At 39.6% G+C, this 16,943-nt stretch overlaps 1 protein-coding gene across 1 annotated transcript in view; it reads left to right on the top strand.

The window, feature by feature from the left end:
* The window catches only part of HACD1 (3-hydroxyacyl-CoA dehydratase 1), a 21,274-nt gene extending 4,429 nt beyond the window's left edge, over positions 1-16,845 (top strand). Inside the window, 6 exon segments of the mRNA XM_027121979.1 lie at positions 5,775-5,892; positions 6,079-6,097; positions 6,174-6,262; positions 8,799-8,920; positions 13,911-14,089; positions 16,672-16,845. Of these exon segments, the coding sequence (XP_026977780.1) occupies positions 5,775-5,892; positions 6,079-6,097; positions 6,174-6,262; positions 8,799-8,920; positions 13,911-14,089; positions 16,672-16,754 (610 nt within the window). The 3' untranslated portion in view covers positions 16,755-16,845.
* The last annotated feature ends 98 nt before the right edge of the window (positions 16,846-16,943 follow it).

Genomic DNA, 16,943 nt, shown 5'->3' with positions numbered 1-16,943 from the left:
GGCACCCCTGTCCTTGCCCACACCTGGGGCACCCCTGTCCTTGCCCATACCTGGGGCACCCCTGTCCTTGCCCATACCTGGGGCATTTGTAGATTGCGATAAAAGACAGGATGAAGTAAGTGTTCCGCAGAGGTGTCAAGTCAGACAGGTAGGGAGGATCAGAGAAAGCTTTGGGCGGGGGAGGGGGACCATCGCATTCCAACTGAGCGGCGGGGATGAGGAAAGAGCAGGAGGTAGGGAACAACTCATGCTGACGTGCGGTTGGGGTGACAGCAAGCGGGCCTGCAATGTAGGCTGGGAAAGGAAGATGGATGGGGAACCTGGCTCACTGCACAGGCCTTACATGCCTCGCTAACACGTTTGGATTTTAACCCGTAAACAGTACAGGAAGGTGTTCATTGAAGGTTATGTTTTCACTCCTTTTTAGCTGGGTGACCTTAGGTAAGTTCCATAACCTCTCTGACCCTGGGTTTTCTCATCGGTCAGGGTAGCAAAGCAACTACTTTGCTAGGTTATTACAAGGAATTAAGAAATAGTGGATATGAAGTGGTCGGCAGGGTGCTGGACACACAGTGGGTGTTTAGAAAGGATAATTCCTACCCCTAGTGGTGAATTGAAAAATGCACGTCATGCAGAAGGAAACTATTTAAGATATCCTCACAGTGTACGTAGTCTGCATTAGCAGAGCACCAAACCCAAGGTTCAGGCACGTGCATTTCTTGAAGTGTTGAGTAATAGACATATATTTTATTCCTGAGGTAGGTGGATCCATGTATGAACCTACCACAACTTGTTTATCCTTCATCCGTGGATGGACGTTTGGGTTCTTAGCAGTTTGGGGCTATGACAGATGACGTGGTGAGCGTCTGTATGCAAGTCTTGTGTGGACACACGCTTTCATTGTCCTTGGGTAAATACCTATGAGTAGAATGGCTGGGTCATGGGGTAGCCACATTGCTGATTTCTTATAAAACTGCCAAACTTTTTTCAGAGTGGTTGTACAGTACATCCCCACGGGCAGTGAATGAGCTTTCTGGTTGCCACATATCCTCATCGGCACTTGGTGTGGTCAGTCGTCCTAATTTTATACCTTCTAAGTGGTGTATTGTGTTACTGTGATTTTAATTTGCATTTCCCTAGTGACTAATGACCCTGAGCATCTGCATGGGTTTACTTACCAGTTGTGTACCTTTTTTTGGTATAGGGTCTGTTTAAATCTTTTGCCCATTTTTTATGGGTTTGTTGTTTGATTTTCAGCTATTGAATTTTGAAAGTTCTTTATATAGTCTGGATACAAGTCCTTTATCAGATATGTGATTTGTAAATATTTTCTATCAGGTATGGCTTGCTTTTTCATTCTCTTCACAATGTCTCTCAAAGAGCAGAAGGTCCTAATCTTACCGAAGTCCAGTTTATCTGGCTTTTTTCTTTTATGAACCTTTCAGCTTAACTCTGTTGGCATGAGAGCCTTATGTGTGATAAATTGAAACACGTGTTGGCTACTAAACGAGTCTGCATGTAGTCTAGGAAAGGAAGTTTAGAGTTGTCGGTGAACACCACACAGAAGTATGGATTGTATGAACGTCAAAGATCATCTCCGGGGCTTCCCTGGTGGCGCAGTGGTTGAGAGTCCGCCTGCCGATGCCGGGGACACGGGTTCGTGCCCCGGTCCGGGAAGATCTCACATGCCGCGCAGCGGCCGGGCCCGTGAGCCATGGCCGCTGAGCCTGCGCGTCCAGAGCCTGTGCTCCGCAACAGGAGAGGCCACAACAGTGAGAGGCCCGCGTACCGCAAAAAAAAAAAAAAAAAAAGACGCGATAAAATCAGAACATCATCATTTCTCAGTAACTGCCGAAATAATGGATGTGGATAATGACCATCGGTGCTAACATCACAACGAAGAGGGACAGCCAGAAATTTTGGGCTCCCTGGGGACGTACGCAACACAACGGAGAAATTAACCTCGAACGTGAATCTGTCTGATCAATCCTTTAGAACTAACTACGCACTCACAGGAAATACGGAGGCCAGAAGAACATAATAAATGACATGGGGGTATCCAGTTAGCAAAACCCAGACCACAGGTAACTCTGCAGGAACCACTCAGGGTCTTCAGCAGATAAATTTCACGAGAAAGAGGGGAGAGATGAGGATGGATGGAAGGAGGTGAAACTTATAGATTTAAAAGAGTCATAAAACACATAGCAACTAATTGCAATGTATGAATCTTATTTCAATCATGATTTTAAAAAATTATGAGACAGTTAAGGACATTTGTATCTTGACTCTAAGCTTTGTGGTTGAAGAAGTTATTGTTCAATTCTTCACATGGGATAGTGGTGTTTTGGTTATGTTTATGAAAAATAAACCTTTTAGAGATACATAATTAAGCATTTATGAATCATATTATAGGATGTATGAGATTTGATTCACAATAATCAGGGAGGAAGGCTTGTGGGGAAAGAAGTGAATAGAGGTTTGGATGAAACAAGACTGTTAATAAGATGATACTGGTTGAAGCAGGGCAGTGGGCAAATGGGGGTTCATCGTACCACTCATTCTCTATACCTTTGTATATGTTTGAAGTTGTAAAAAAATTTTTAAAGCGGTGTTGAAATTAAGAAAAAAAAGTATAGGTGTAGATAACCAAGTTCTTCAAACAGCAGGTGGTCTCCAAGAAATCTGAGGAGAAAAAGAAGCCCCAGAAGGCAGCTAGAAGAGCTCCACCTTCAGTAAGATTTTTCAGGGTAATTGTAGCCATAGTGGCATGAGAAGAAGGCATTTAGTGAGTGTTAGAAGGTGTTTAGGAAGTTATGCCACATCTCTTTCGTTGCTGCAGTGTTCTGTCTCCACTTAGCAACTTAAGATTTCCTTGAGGCCAGAACTATGTCCTGTTTATCCCTAATTCCCCAGCACCTAGCACAGTACCTGTCCTGTATTGATTCTGAAGATGAATGAATGAATAAATGAATTAAGCAAGTGAGAAACCTACATGCGGAACAATGTTTATATTTTCCAAAGAGAGTGTTTTGTCAAGGACTGATAGTGTCTATTTGGGTTCATATTTAGGCAATCATTAGGTCTGGCATATTTAAAAAAAAAAAAACTGTCCAAAAAAGAATTCCTAATTGTAGACACTCCTGTTGCTTTGGGAAATTTTTTAAATTACAGTTACTAAACTGACGGATATAGGAAGCCCAACGTTAGCTGAATGTAGAGCCCTCAAGAGAGACTTTGATTCTCACCCTTTGTGATTGGGTGGGGGGGCTTAGGAAGTGAGCACGGGTTAGTTCAGATGAGTTCCTGGCCATATTTACCAAAAAACAGATGAGAAGTTAGTATAGATAGTTTCATGGTCCTTTCTTACCCCAGAGTGTTAATTTCTTTTATTTCCAACAGGTGAGTGGGGATAGTATTGTTATACTGTACTAGTTGGTACAATACTGCCACCTATGGGAAAACAGTAATATTTGTTATACTGTTAAAATGCATGGATTTTTATATCATGCCTTTAAAAATGTAGAAAACTTGCCATCTAAATTAATCTTTTGATGAATTCTTTGGTAGGTTAACAGTTACCTCTTAAATCGGTCTTTGGTAAAAATCTGATTTGGATTTGTCTAAAAGAAAAGACAAGTATATGGGAAAATGTGAATGAAAACATTAAACTTTTTGTTTTCTTGTTAGAAGTAGTGTAAGGACTTGGAATTGAGGATAATGAAATCAGAACATTTTAAACCTGGAAGGTACCTAAAACATTATCCAGATTAGCACACTCAGATTATCCCAGCACAGGGTTGAGTGTTGGCTCTAATGCGGGATGGAACTGTGAGGTGAATCCAGTAAAAGCCATGGTGCAGTAGGAAGGGAAGAGCAGTGAGGGTTAGGAGACCTCCACCATTAACTTACTTACTCTGAGCCTTAGGGTAAGTCGCAAGATATCTCTGAATGGTGATTGTTTCGTATAAAACAGTGGCTTTCAAACTTTCTTGATAGCGTACTACTATCAGTTAAAATATTTGAGCATAACATTCTGTATAACTTAAAAAATTACTTATAATTTAAATATATGAATTATTATGATTAGCTAATATCCCAAGGCACAGTATATGCTTAGAGCCAGACCAGTACAGCAGAGTAGTTCAAGAGCGTAGACTGTGAGATGAGTGGTGAGTTGAGGTCCCAGCTGACTGGCTATAGGGCCCTTTCTGCCTATTTCCACAGCAGTGAAATAGGAGAGTAGTAGTCGCTACCTCATGGGGTTATTGTGAGGAAGAAATATTAATATACTAAATATGCATATAAGACAGTGTCTGGAACATTGAAGGCACTCTGAAAGTGTACCTATCATTATCATTGTTGTTATTATCCTTAATACTTCTACATTTCAAAGGTCTTTGTGGTAGTTTCCGGCACTTGCCTGATTCCTTGTCATATCTCACTAAAGGTCATTGTTTTTAACCTCATGGTGTGCTGAGGAGAAGAGATTCCCGGGGCTGAGTGCCTCTCTGCTGTTTTCTTGCTGTTTGATTGAGTCTGCATTTTCACCCCCACTCAGTCGCTCGTTTCTTTGCAGGCACCTTTAAGCCATTTGTCTATTTTATTGAGTTCTCTTTAATTAAAAAGTTAGAACTGTATAAAATTATTATAAATTTTATAGTTCATAAATCCATTTAACTAGACACTTTGGAGACCACTGTTTTCAAAAGCCTGGGGTAGCTATTCATTTCCATGGGTGTATTATTAAGGAGTTTTAAAAGTTACAGGTGACGCAACTTTTTTAAACTTCAAAGTGCTTTTGTAATTGCAAAGGAAACTGGAAAAAAACATTACCTCTCATCAGTGACTCTTGGAGGTTGAGTACCCGGGTGACAAAGCCGGTCTCCACAGGTGTAGCTTGTGTTTCTAAGTGCCATTAATTCACAGCAACTATATTTAATGTCCAAGTGTAAGTTAAAAGGGGGGAGGGGACATATGTATTTTTTCTTTTTCGAAAACAAACTTTTTTTTCAATTGAAGTATAGTCGATTCAGGTGTGCAACATAGAGATTCAGTATTTTTGTAGAATATACTCTATTTGAAGTTATTAGGAAACAATGTCTATATTTCCCTGTGCTGTACAATATATCCTAGTTACTTACTGATTTTATACATACTAGTTTGTATCTCTTAACCCCCTGCTCCTGTCTTGCCCCTCCCCCCTGCTCTCTCCCCCTTGGTAACCACTAGTTTTAAAACACACTGTTTAAAAGCAGGCTTATGTCTGACCTTCTATATGTGTCCCTTCTGTGGTACCACAATTGTTTTTATTTAGAGAAAATGATAAAAGTGTTAATTAATGATTCTCATTCAAGATTTTTACCTATAATTACATATAAATATATACTATATATTTGTATAAAGTACATATTTATACACACACAGCTTTTTACCTCAAATTTTTATATAATTATTAAATGCTTTATAATAACTTCATTTTTGGTACAGAAACCTATTCCTTCAGTCCGTCAGTTTATCTGCTGAGACCAAAAATGCAATGCACAGTGTTTGACGTTTGTATGTAGTTGATCTCGAATATGTTCTCTTTATTCCCTTGAAGAGTCGATGTAAAAACGATGTTTGTCATTTCTTCCTATGGGTTTTTGAAATAGAATAATGAACTGAGAGCATAACAACACATACATGTTATTACTGTATAAATTATGACATTTCCTTACAGGATTCAGTGGAATTCGTTGTGACAGAATTTTATAAAATGCTTTTACTTTCTCTAGGTGGCTGGTACTAGCTATTGCCATGGTACGTTTTTATATGGAAAAAGGAACACACAAAGGTTTATATAGAAGTATTCAGAAGACACTTAAATTTTTCCAGACATTTGCCTTGCTTGAGGTAAGTTTTCAACGACGCTGTTTATCTATCACTGCCATATTTATTTGAAAATATATCAGTGGAGCAAAATTAGTCTTAGTTTGCTGATTATTTACTCCCTACAGATGCATTTAAAACCAACGATGACAGGAATTTATTTTATGTTGTATGCTATTGACATGTGATTTTTTGTGTGTTTGCTTACAGATAGTCCACTGTTTAATTGGTGAGTTTTTGATTTAATTTTTATGTTTGGCATAGATGGCATTTCGGGCAGTGGTTGACTTGTTTTTTTCTTTAAGGAATTGTGCCTACTTCTGTGCTTGTGGCTGGGGTCCAAGTGAGTTCAAGAATCTTTATGGTGTGGCTCGTTACTCACAGTATAAAACCAGTAAGTGACACAGCACTTCGTCTACTTGAGCCTGCAGGAAAGCTTTCTTACTAATAGGAATCCAAAGTGTTAACTGTATTTCAGGAAGCAGAACCCTTGGCCAAAGAAAGGTTGGGTTTGGATGTAAGTGTGATTGTACGTTGACTTAGTGCGTTCGTAGAATGGCTTTGAAACACCAGCAAAACCAAAAATTGGCATTTTTATAGCCATATAAATAGGGGTTTTCCAATTTAAAAAAATTTTTTTATTTTAGGCTGCGTTGGGTCTTCGTTGCTGCGCGCGGGCTTTCTCTAGTTGCAGCAAGTGGGGGCTACTCTTTGTTGTGGTGCACGGGCTTCTCATTGCGGTGGCTTCTCTTGTTACGGAGCACAGGCTCTAGAAGCGCAGGCTTCAGTAGTTGTGGCGCATGGGCTCAGTAGTTGTGGCTCGCAGGCTCTAGAGCGCAGGCTCAGTAGTTGTGGCGCATGGGCTTAGTTGCTTCGTGGCATGTGGAATCTTCCCGGACCAGGGCTGCAACCCGTGTCCCCTGCATTGGCAGGCGATTCTTAACCACTGCACCAGCAGGGAAGTCCCTATCCACTCTTTTTTTTTTAAGATTCTTTTCCCATATAGGCCATTACAGAGTATTGGGTAGAGTTCCCTGTGCTATACAGTAGATACTTATTAGTTATCTATTTTATATATAGTGGTATGTATGTGTCCATCCCAGTCTTCCAATTTATCCCTTCCGCCTCTTTTTTATACTACAGAAAATCTCTCCCTTGGTTTTACTATTTAATCTTCTCCAACAGTGGTATCTCATGGGCATCTTTCCACCCATCTTTAATTAATTCAACCAGCATGTATTGAGCGCATTCTGTACCCCTGGCACTGTGCTTACTTCGGGATTTACAGAAATGAATAAGTCAGTCTCAGCTGTCAGGGGTACTGACCATCGGGGAGTAGGGGGCAGCCCTACAGATGTTGAGTCATTCAACAAGTATGAATTACACGCCTATTCTGTTTCTGACGTTGTGCCGGGAATCTGGCTATTTATAATACACGTATGGTTCCCACCTCATGGAGCCTGGAATTGGGAGAGATGGTGCACAAGCTGTTGCAGAAATAATTGTTTGATTTTACTAGTGTTAGTGCTTTGAGACAAGAGGCCAGTGTGGATTGCAGTAACCGGCAGACGTGGCCTGACTTAGGGAGTGAAGGAAGGCTTCCCCGAGGAAGGAGTGTATCAGCTGAGTGCTGTAGATATACAAGCGTTTGGCAGACAAATCCTGATAGAAATTGGCAAGTGTTATAATACAGATATGAACACAGTACTGTGAGAACAAGGAAGGGGAGCACGTAACTGCTCAGGGTGAGAGGAAGGGGTTTGGGACAAGTTTTCCAGAGGCCGTGGTGGTTAGCTGGATCTTAAAGGTGAGAAAGCGTTTTCCATGGGAAGTATTGATAAAGGGAGGAGCATTCAGGGACTTCCCTGGTGGTGCAGTGGTTAAGAATCCACCTGCCAATGCAGGGGACACGGGTTCGAGCCCTGGTCTGGGAAGATCCCACATGCCGCGGAGCAACTAAGCCCGTGCGCCACAACTACTGAGCCTGCGCTCTGGAGCCCGCAGGCCACAACTACTGAAGCCCACACACCTAGAGCCCGTGCTCTGCAACAAGAGAGGCCACCGCGATGAGAAGCCTGCGCACTGCAACGAAGACCCAACACAGCCAAAAATAAATAAATAAATTTATTAAAAATGAAAAGGGAGGAGCATTCTATTGATAATTAGAGGGAATGGCGTGTGTTAAGACACATTCAGAGCATATTCTGCAAATAATACAAAGTTTTGTGTCCCCAGAGAGAGCTGGGGGTGGGGTTGAGTCGTTGCACAAGAAGTCGAGATTTCTGAGCTCCAGCTGTAAAGATCCTTGAACATCATGCTCAGGTGGGAGGGTTTTACCCTTTCCTCCTGTTAAGCAGTGGGGAAGCCATGAAGCTTTTAAATCCCGGGACTAGCACCTTCCAATTTTGTTTCTGTTGGTTTGCTTCTGTGTTTTGCTTTTAAGAGAAAACGTCCACCTCTGAAGTGGACACTGCATAGGGGGCTGTGACAGCATTCTGCATGAGAGGTGATCAGGTCCTAAATTGACACCGCGGTAGCAGGGCTGCAGTGAGTGGGCAGATTCGGGAGTTAGTGCTGCAGTAGGATGGGTGTGATTTGACGACCAACAGAAAGTCCGAGGGTCAGATTGTTCCCAGACTGGTTTTGAGGGGCTGATATTGTCCTGGGATGGTTGAGTTATTGGCTGGAGTGAAGGGTGAGACAGAGAACCCAATAGAAATGTGACCATTCCTGTGCTTAGAGCACATTTAAATCGCGTGTTTGTAAAGACTTATTAATGGTGACTGCATTGCGTTTTCTGTATTGCATCTGTCTAACCCTAGCTCTCCGTTATAATAAAAGGCACGTACCAAATAATAAACAGAAAATATCTTCGTGGAGAAAGAAGTTCAAGGTTAAACAACGCTGTGGCTTTCTCTGTAATTCTGCAGATCCAGAATGAGGAGAGTGTGGTGCTTTTTCTGGTCGCGTGGACGGTGACAGAGATCACTCGCTATTCCTTCTACACATTCAGTCTTCTTGACCACTTGCCATACTTCGTTAAATGGGCCAGGTGGCGACGATGTCTTGCAGTTTAGTTGCTCTCGGTCCTGCGCATGCGTGTTTTGTGTGCTGAGCTAACACAGAGAATTCAAACGTGTGTCTTAGCCCTGTGTTGCCAGGAAGCTGCTGTTTTTGAAATCAGCAGTGTTATACCTTGCATTCTAAAGGCTTAACTTAATGACCAGGCAACAATCATATTAACATATATCTTGAGTGAAAGCAATGCCAGACAAACTACGTTAGTGTCCTTAGCCTCTGAGTCGGTCATTCATTTTTCCTTGAAAGCAAGATATACATCTTTGGAATTACGTTAAATCAGCTCTTGGCCAAAAATATGGCATTTTGTTTGATTGACTTAAATTTTTTTTTTGACAACTCACAAGGTTTTTATTCTACAAAACAAAGTTAGGAAAATAAGCTAAAACACTAAAAATAAACTTTTAAAATAGGCAAGCTTTAGTAACAAAATACATATTAAAGAAATTATTTGAAACTTCCAGTGCATAGACATTATTTTAACACGACAGACTTTCATTGAATTAAATACATACTGTTCTTGTAATTGCTAAAAGTGGCCCTTACATCAATCAGTTATTGATTTAAATTACTTTAATATTCCACCTAGTATCCACAAGTTTTAGTATCTTATATATACAATGTCAACTTTTTTGTGTGTGTATAAAGTAGCAGAGACAGACATTTTAAAAAGTCACCCTTAGAGACTTCCCTGGCGGTCCAGTGGTTAAGACTCCTTGCTTCCATTGCAGGGGGCACGGGTTTGATCCCCAGTCAGGGAACTTGGGGAACTAAGATCCTACATGCTGCATGGCACGGCCAGAACAACAACAAACAAACAAACAAAAAAGTCACCCTTATTTGAAATTGTATTGTTTGTTATGAGGACAAAATTTATATTTCAAGGGTTCTAAACATAGCCCTCCCAAAGCAACAGTTTTTAATGCAGAAGATGTTCCGTCCTTTTTAAAGTATGTGTTCTTTGAGCAGCTGGTATTTTACAAAGTTATTATAAAAACAACTTATTATTTGTGCACTTTGGAGAACAAATCACAAACCAGCATAGATTTGTTCATTTCATTCTCCGTGTTGCACTTAGAGTTGAAATAACAGTAATAACAATGACATATGCTGTGTACCTACTGCATACCTGAGGTGCAGGTGTGAGTGCAACAAAATCTCTGTCCTCTCAAGATGGAAGGGACAGAAAATACAACAACTAACAGGTGTGAGAAATGCCAGGTGGTAAGAAATGCAGGGGAGCAGTTGGGTTAAGAAACGTCTATCCCATATATGTCTATGTAGATAGGTAAATTAGATAGATAGATAGATACGGTAGATAAGATAGATAAGATAGGGAGATAGATAGATAGATAGATGTCCCACATAGGTAGAATACAAGAATTTGACAGTATTTTCATTCGTTAAAATTTTTATTAAGCTACAAAAGTAATACGCTTTCATTGTGAAAAACTCTCAAATAGTTTTAGTATATAGAGTAAACATGGAAAGTTCCTGTTTGTACTCCTACGTGAGCCCCACTCCCTTTCCTTGGAGAGAGAAAGTTGGGAGTTTACCATCAGACTTTTTCTTAATAACAGCAATGTGAACACACAGATGTGAGTTTTTAAAAACATAAATAGGGGCTTCCCTGGTGGCGCAGTGGTTGAGAATCTGCCTGCTAATGCAGGGGACATGGGTTCGAGCCCTGGTCTGGGAGGATCCCACATGCCGCGGAGCAACTAGGCCCGTGAGCCACAACTACTGAGCCTGCGCGTCTGGAGCCTGTGCTCCGCAACAAGAGAGGCCGCGATAGTGAGAGGCCTGCGCACCACGATGAAGAGTGGCCCCCGCTTGCCACAACTAGAGAAAGCCCTCGCACAGAGACAAAGACCCAACAACAGCAAAAATTAATTAATTAATTAATAAACTCCTACCCCCAACATCTTCTTTTAAAAAAATAAATAGGATACGATACTTGATTTTTGTTTATATATTGGAGATCTTTTTTTAAGTCAGTACAGATCCATTTAGATCTAGCTCTCTAACTCTTAATGCTGCATAATATTCCATAGTATGACTGACTCAGTTCTATATTACTAGAATTTAGATTATTCCCAGTTTTCTGATGCTATAAATACTGCTTTGTGATATTAAAAACAATGTAATATCCATATTTCCATTATTTTTTAAAACTCTGATATTTGTATTAATCCATAGCTAGCTTATGAAGGTAATTCATAACTAGCATCAGACTTGTTTTTGCTCCGCTTATACAAAAAGCCTAACATTTTTTATTAATTACTCCTTTTTAAATAACTCATATTATACATGTTCAGATATAATAAATTAGTATATATAAATAACCTAAAAGAATAAAAACCTTTTAAATTGTCTATATTCCCCCTACAAAGGATTATCACACTTAATTATACTATATACCCTTTCAAACGTTTTTATATTCTCTAGCTCTGTTTTAGATATTTGTGGCTTACCATTTTGAATATGACAAAATACTTCAAAATTATAGTTGGAGCTTAAACGTTTCGTCTGTCATAAGAAGGTTGCACTACCATTTATAAGCGTTTGGCAAAATTGGCAGTTTGGAATGTAGCTGGATTCTAATCCCAGAATGCATCTCATGCCATTTTGAATGACCTCCGTCTTTCAGACTTCTAGCACCTTTGAAAATACTAATTCATAATATAGTCTCTTTTTATTTGCTGTATTTATAAAATTTGTTTGCGGGAGATAATGGTCTCTAATGCTTTGCCCGCCTTTTAGAATGCATTTGCATGTCTTGAATTTCTGGAAAAGTTCCAAACTCTACCATTGCATGTTTAAATTTGCTGTTAGAAATCCTTTGTCAATTGCCTTAATGTTAAACAGGTTACTATAAAATCTTTCAACTTTGAAATGCACATGTTAACATAACACATCACGTCAGTTAAGCATAATCGTGAATAATTATGTTTCATGTCAAGAATCTTAAAGATCCCAACCAGCTGTATATTTGCCAACCCCATTAAATAACCTAAAATAACATTTATATTTATGTGCCAGTGTTGAAGCTATTCTCAAGTAAAGCTTAAAAATGGCTTCTTATTTATAGAGTTGCCCTGCTGTGATGGTTTGAATATACTTTGATTCTATTTATCTGCCAGACATGTTCCTAGAAAAACCCACTGAATAGATAAATGCATAATGTTATGTTTTCATATTGATTTCCATTTTAATTTCAAAAATGCAGTCCCTTCAGAAAATTTTTGATGACAATTGGGAATCTGTAAGGAAACATCACGTCTCTTTCTGAATAAGTAGTTAAATCTGTCATGCTGCCATCAGAACTTAGAGAGTTGGTGACATAGAGCCTTTTCAAAGTGCAAGTAAAGTCAAATAAATTGTGTCATTTTTTCCCATTTCATTAAAAATAATCACGTCTTTAAGGCTTTAACCTAGTTTATACTTAGTGTGATATTTTTTCAGTTAAAGAACAATCTTGGGCTTCCCTGGTGGTGCAGTGGTTGAGAGTCCGCCTGCCGATGCAGGGGACACGGGTTTGTGCCCCGGTCTGGGAGGATCACACATGCTGCGGAGCGGCTGGGCCCGTGAGCCATGGCCGCTGAGCCTGCGCGTCCGGAGCCTATGCTCTGCAACGGGAGAGGCCACAACAGTGAGAGGCCCGCGTACCGCAAAAGAAAAATTAAAAAAAAAATAAATAAATAAAATAAAGAACAATCTTACCCCCCAAAAAATTATCTGCAAGTCACATAAAGTTAAAAAAAATTTTTAAGAGGTTTGAATGTCTTACTTAAGAAGGGAATATAAAATGCTCAGTTATGTACTTTTAAATTGAGGTAGGAAATCGAGGTTGGAAAAAATTGATTTAAATAACACACACATAACTACACCAGGCTGGTGAGGAAGCAGGCGGCATGCACAAGGCAAGGAGGGGACACAGAGGGACAGTAGAAGGATCATTTTCTTTCTTTACCAGTTCATCTATTTTGGCAAATAATTCTGCCCCCCTCTGTCCCCTCTTGTCCTTGCATATCCTTGGCACATAGGAATAAGGGAACGCTTAAGAAATGTCATTACCTTGGGCGCTTGAGGCTGTCCTGCGCGTCCACTAGTGGACACTTGTGCAGTGTTCCTCTAACTGTAGGTGGAAGTGATGCTGGCCCCGCTCTGTGTTGGAGGATGCTCCGCAATGCAAACAAACAAACTGTGACTTGGATGTTGACTAGAACTCTCTCAGCTCTCTCTTAAGCAAGCTGACTCTTCCTTTAATGTGCAAATTCAGGAAACGACCTGTCTTCCTTGTTTTGTCATGAAAACAGTTTTAGGCAGTATGTTCCTTAGTAGTTACTGATGCTTCAGGTGGTTTTATCAGTTTTCTAAAACAGTCGTTCTTTTAATCAGTAACCACAAAGCGTTTTCCAAATGTCTCCAAACAACGACTTTGGCAATTTCAAGATTTAGATATAAAATTAGGATCATAACTGGTCTTTTTTAAAAACACAGCATTTGATCAACAAATGACTAGCTGCAGGGAAAAAAAAATCAGTATGATTCCAGGTGTCAAAGCAGTTACTTTTACAATGCCTTACAATGCTTACATTTACTTTACAATACACTATAATAGTTATAATACTTGTATACTTTATTATACTTTAAAAACTGCATCAATCAGTCACTGACTTTAAAATGTATTGTTATTTCAGTTCTATAAAGTAAGTTGACTTCTTACTTTATTAAGATCTTGCCACTTAAAATGGAAACTACTATAAGAAAAAAAAGCGATGATCATTAAATTAATAAGCAAATGATTAAAGTGAAAAAAAATTAACCTTGTTACGTGAGGTTAATATAAGTATGTATAGAAAGGAGAATTTTTAAGCTTAAATAAAGTAGTAGCAAAAGAATCATGATATAAAATCCAATAATTATTCTAGAAAATAATTGTCAGGTTTTTCTTTCTCCAGATATAATTTTTTTATCATCTTATATCCTGTTGGAGTTGCTGGTGAACTTCTTACAATATATGCTGCCTTACCATATGTGAAGAAAACAGGAATGTTCTCAATAAGACTTCCCAATAAATACAATGTCTCTTTTGACTACTATTATTTTCTTCTTATAACCATGGCCTCGTATATACCATGTAAGTATGTCTCTATTAGTATTATACTTTGATTTAGCATATGCTGTCAAAGTTTTTCAAAAGATGTCATAAGATGCCAGATTAATAAACAAGGAAAAATAATGTCTTAAAAATACATCAAAACCTCCGTTCAATGCCACATGTATTCATAATTTGAAATAACTGAAGGGTGAGTTGTGAGAAAAAAAGGTAAGTAAATTAACACACAAATGATTGCCTTCTCAAAATCACTTAAAAATAAGCTTAGTATGATTTATGTTTTTAAAGAAAAGATAAAGCCTGCAGTGAACTCTTTGAAAGCATTTAGAATTATGTATCTGAACATGAACATTTTATCCAAGAAAATCTAAGGTCATTTCTATTCATTAAGCACATACTTGGAAAGATCATCCAGGAGTACTTGTTAGTCTTATGTGTGTTGCCCTCTGTACTAGAAAATAATAAAAAAGCTGCTTTTCTTAAAATATTTTGAATAACTCAGTCTTTCCACTAATTTCTCCTCACCTTTCAATAGTTGCAATGCATTGGTGAGACTCTAGTCATTTCATTTAAATACAAAGTGGTATATTTTTAGGTCAGATTTTGATAATCACTAGCAGGAAATATGAAGATAAAGCAAAGCTGTTGTTTGCCCTCCTCAATAAAGTTAGAGACTCTGGGGTCAGTGCGGGGGGAAAGAGAAATGAGAAATGTTTGCAGAATCTAAAATCGACATTGATGCGATATGAAATACTTTCATCTAAAGAGGATGAACGTAAAATTTGGCCACTTCCTTGGGACCTCCAACTTTTAAGCTTTTCCAAAATCAAAATTGCCTTGATGGTCATATAGTGATTTTATTCCCCTCATCTTCTCCCATCTCAGCCTGACTCCTCCGATTATCCACCAGGGCCAGTTCAGGAGGGCTCGGGGGTGGTGTGTCTAGGACACTTGTTTCTTCCCCTGCTTTGCGCAACATCTAGTGAATGTTGGAGGTCTGGAGCAGAGCCAGACCTGTCCTATCATAGTTACAGGTTCAGGTCTTGGGTTGCCTTTTTTTCCTCACAGCCACTGAGGCATCTCTGTGGAAACCCAGGGCCCAAGAGATCATGGTTTGAAACCATCAAACCAGTAACCTGTGACTGTGCATTTTCAGGTGTCCTATGAAGACCAGCCTTTGCCAGTAGCTGCTTCTCAGTTTAGGAGACTGTCAGTTACCTGAGAGCCCCACCTGCTGGAGGATCAGCCAGCCAGGGGGGTGTTTTCCACCTGATTATTAGTAGTAATAGCAACTAATTCTACTTTGCTTATTATATCCTTTGCTAATTACAAGTATAAAAGTACATTTTGAGCACTTAGTGAGTGGTTAGAGAGGTTAAGTGAATTGCTTTAAAAATCGCTCAGCTAGTGAATAAGATCAAGGTTTGAACTCAAGCCCATACTTCTACTAAACTACTCAAGATGTTATAGAAGTATTTGCAAAAATCGGTCAGTTAGCTTTAAGTCTATATGGCCTGAATATATTTAGGCCCTTAGGTATAATATGATGGTTACATTAATGAAGGTTGGATACCTAAAAAAAAATAAAATCTTTTATGCATGTTGGCTCCATTTGAGCTAAGTTCAAGAAGTAGTTACCCACAGTTGCCTAAGCAAAATATTCAAAGCTTGTTTTGTCATTAGGTTCATTAGTTTTGGCTATTCTGTTCATCGTTTTCAGAGATATTTGTATACTTGTTTGTAGCTGATGTTAATTTGTTCATGCACCAACATTTACCCTATAACTTAAAGTACTGGTTCAAATTGGCTCAAAATCATTCTCCAAATTTGACAGGGTGGATGACCATTTGTCTAACTGACCTAATACATATATATTTGTGTGTGTGTACCAGACCACCCTTATGCCCAGCCAAGAGGGGTTTTGCTCTGGGCCCAGTTTTAGATAGAGGGCCATGTCCTGGCTCACTGCTGGTCACCACTCCACACAGGACCCCCTTCCTTCAGATCACATCCTGGAAACCCGGGACCATGGAATTTGCAACCCAGATGGCACTGAGCGCGCATCTAGACTGCATAGCTCTCTTCCCCAGTCTGTTCTCCTGGGGGTTATAGCACCGTTACCTGTGTACACATCCCTGAGATCAGGGGGCAGCTGTTTGTGAGGGGAGTGGATGCAGCTGGGCTGTGTGGCCTTGGACATCCACACAGATGTTCACGAGACCCCTCATGGTACAGGACAGCCGATGGAGTGGAGAGAAGGGGCCAGGTGGGGCAGCTTTCCGTGTGCAGCACTGTTCCGGCACGGTGTTCCGAAGAGTTATAGAATTCTAAATTCAGACATGGCCTTCCAGGTCATTATGAAGAGATATTTATCAAAATATTTAGGTTTGCTGAAGAGACTGACAGTTGATGGCATTAAAATATTTAGGCATCTGGTATGTGGCCCTCCCTTTGTACACTTACCCTGAACCCTGTAAATATTAGGGGGTGGTAGCAACTGTATATGATGTGCTTGCTTTCAAAGGCCGCCATGTTTAAGAGGTTTCAAGTATAAAAGATTTCCAACCATAGCTTACCTTCTCTGTTTTCTTTTTTCAATTAAGTGTTCCCACAACTCTACTTTCATATGTTACGTCAGAGAAGAAAGGTGCTTCACGGAGAGGTGATTGTTGAAAAGGATGATTAAATGATCCCTACAACAAGGTGCCTTTTCCAGAATAACCAGGATTACTTGAGTCCAAGTTTTAATAATAAGAATAAACAGCTTCATGAAAGATCGCGGATTGTGTTATTTCTTCAACTATAACTTGGGACATGTGGTATTTGCCAATATTTGCCTTCAGATTGTGCCAGGTCCGTTTTCTCCAAGAACTAT

This window comes from Aethalodelphis obliquidens, unplaced genomic scaffold (assembly GCF_003676395.1).
Source record: "Aethalodelphis obliquidens isolate GAN/ISIS:26980383/991018 unplaced genomic scaffold, ASM367639v1 scaffold23, whole genome shotgun sequence".
NCBI classification, from domain to species: Eukaryota; Metazoa; Chordata; class Mammalia; order Artiodactyla; family Delphinidae; genus Aethalodelphis; species Aethalodelphis obliquidens.
This window is presented reverse-complemented; position numbering and strand designations above follow the sequence as displayed.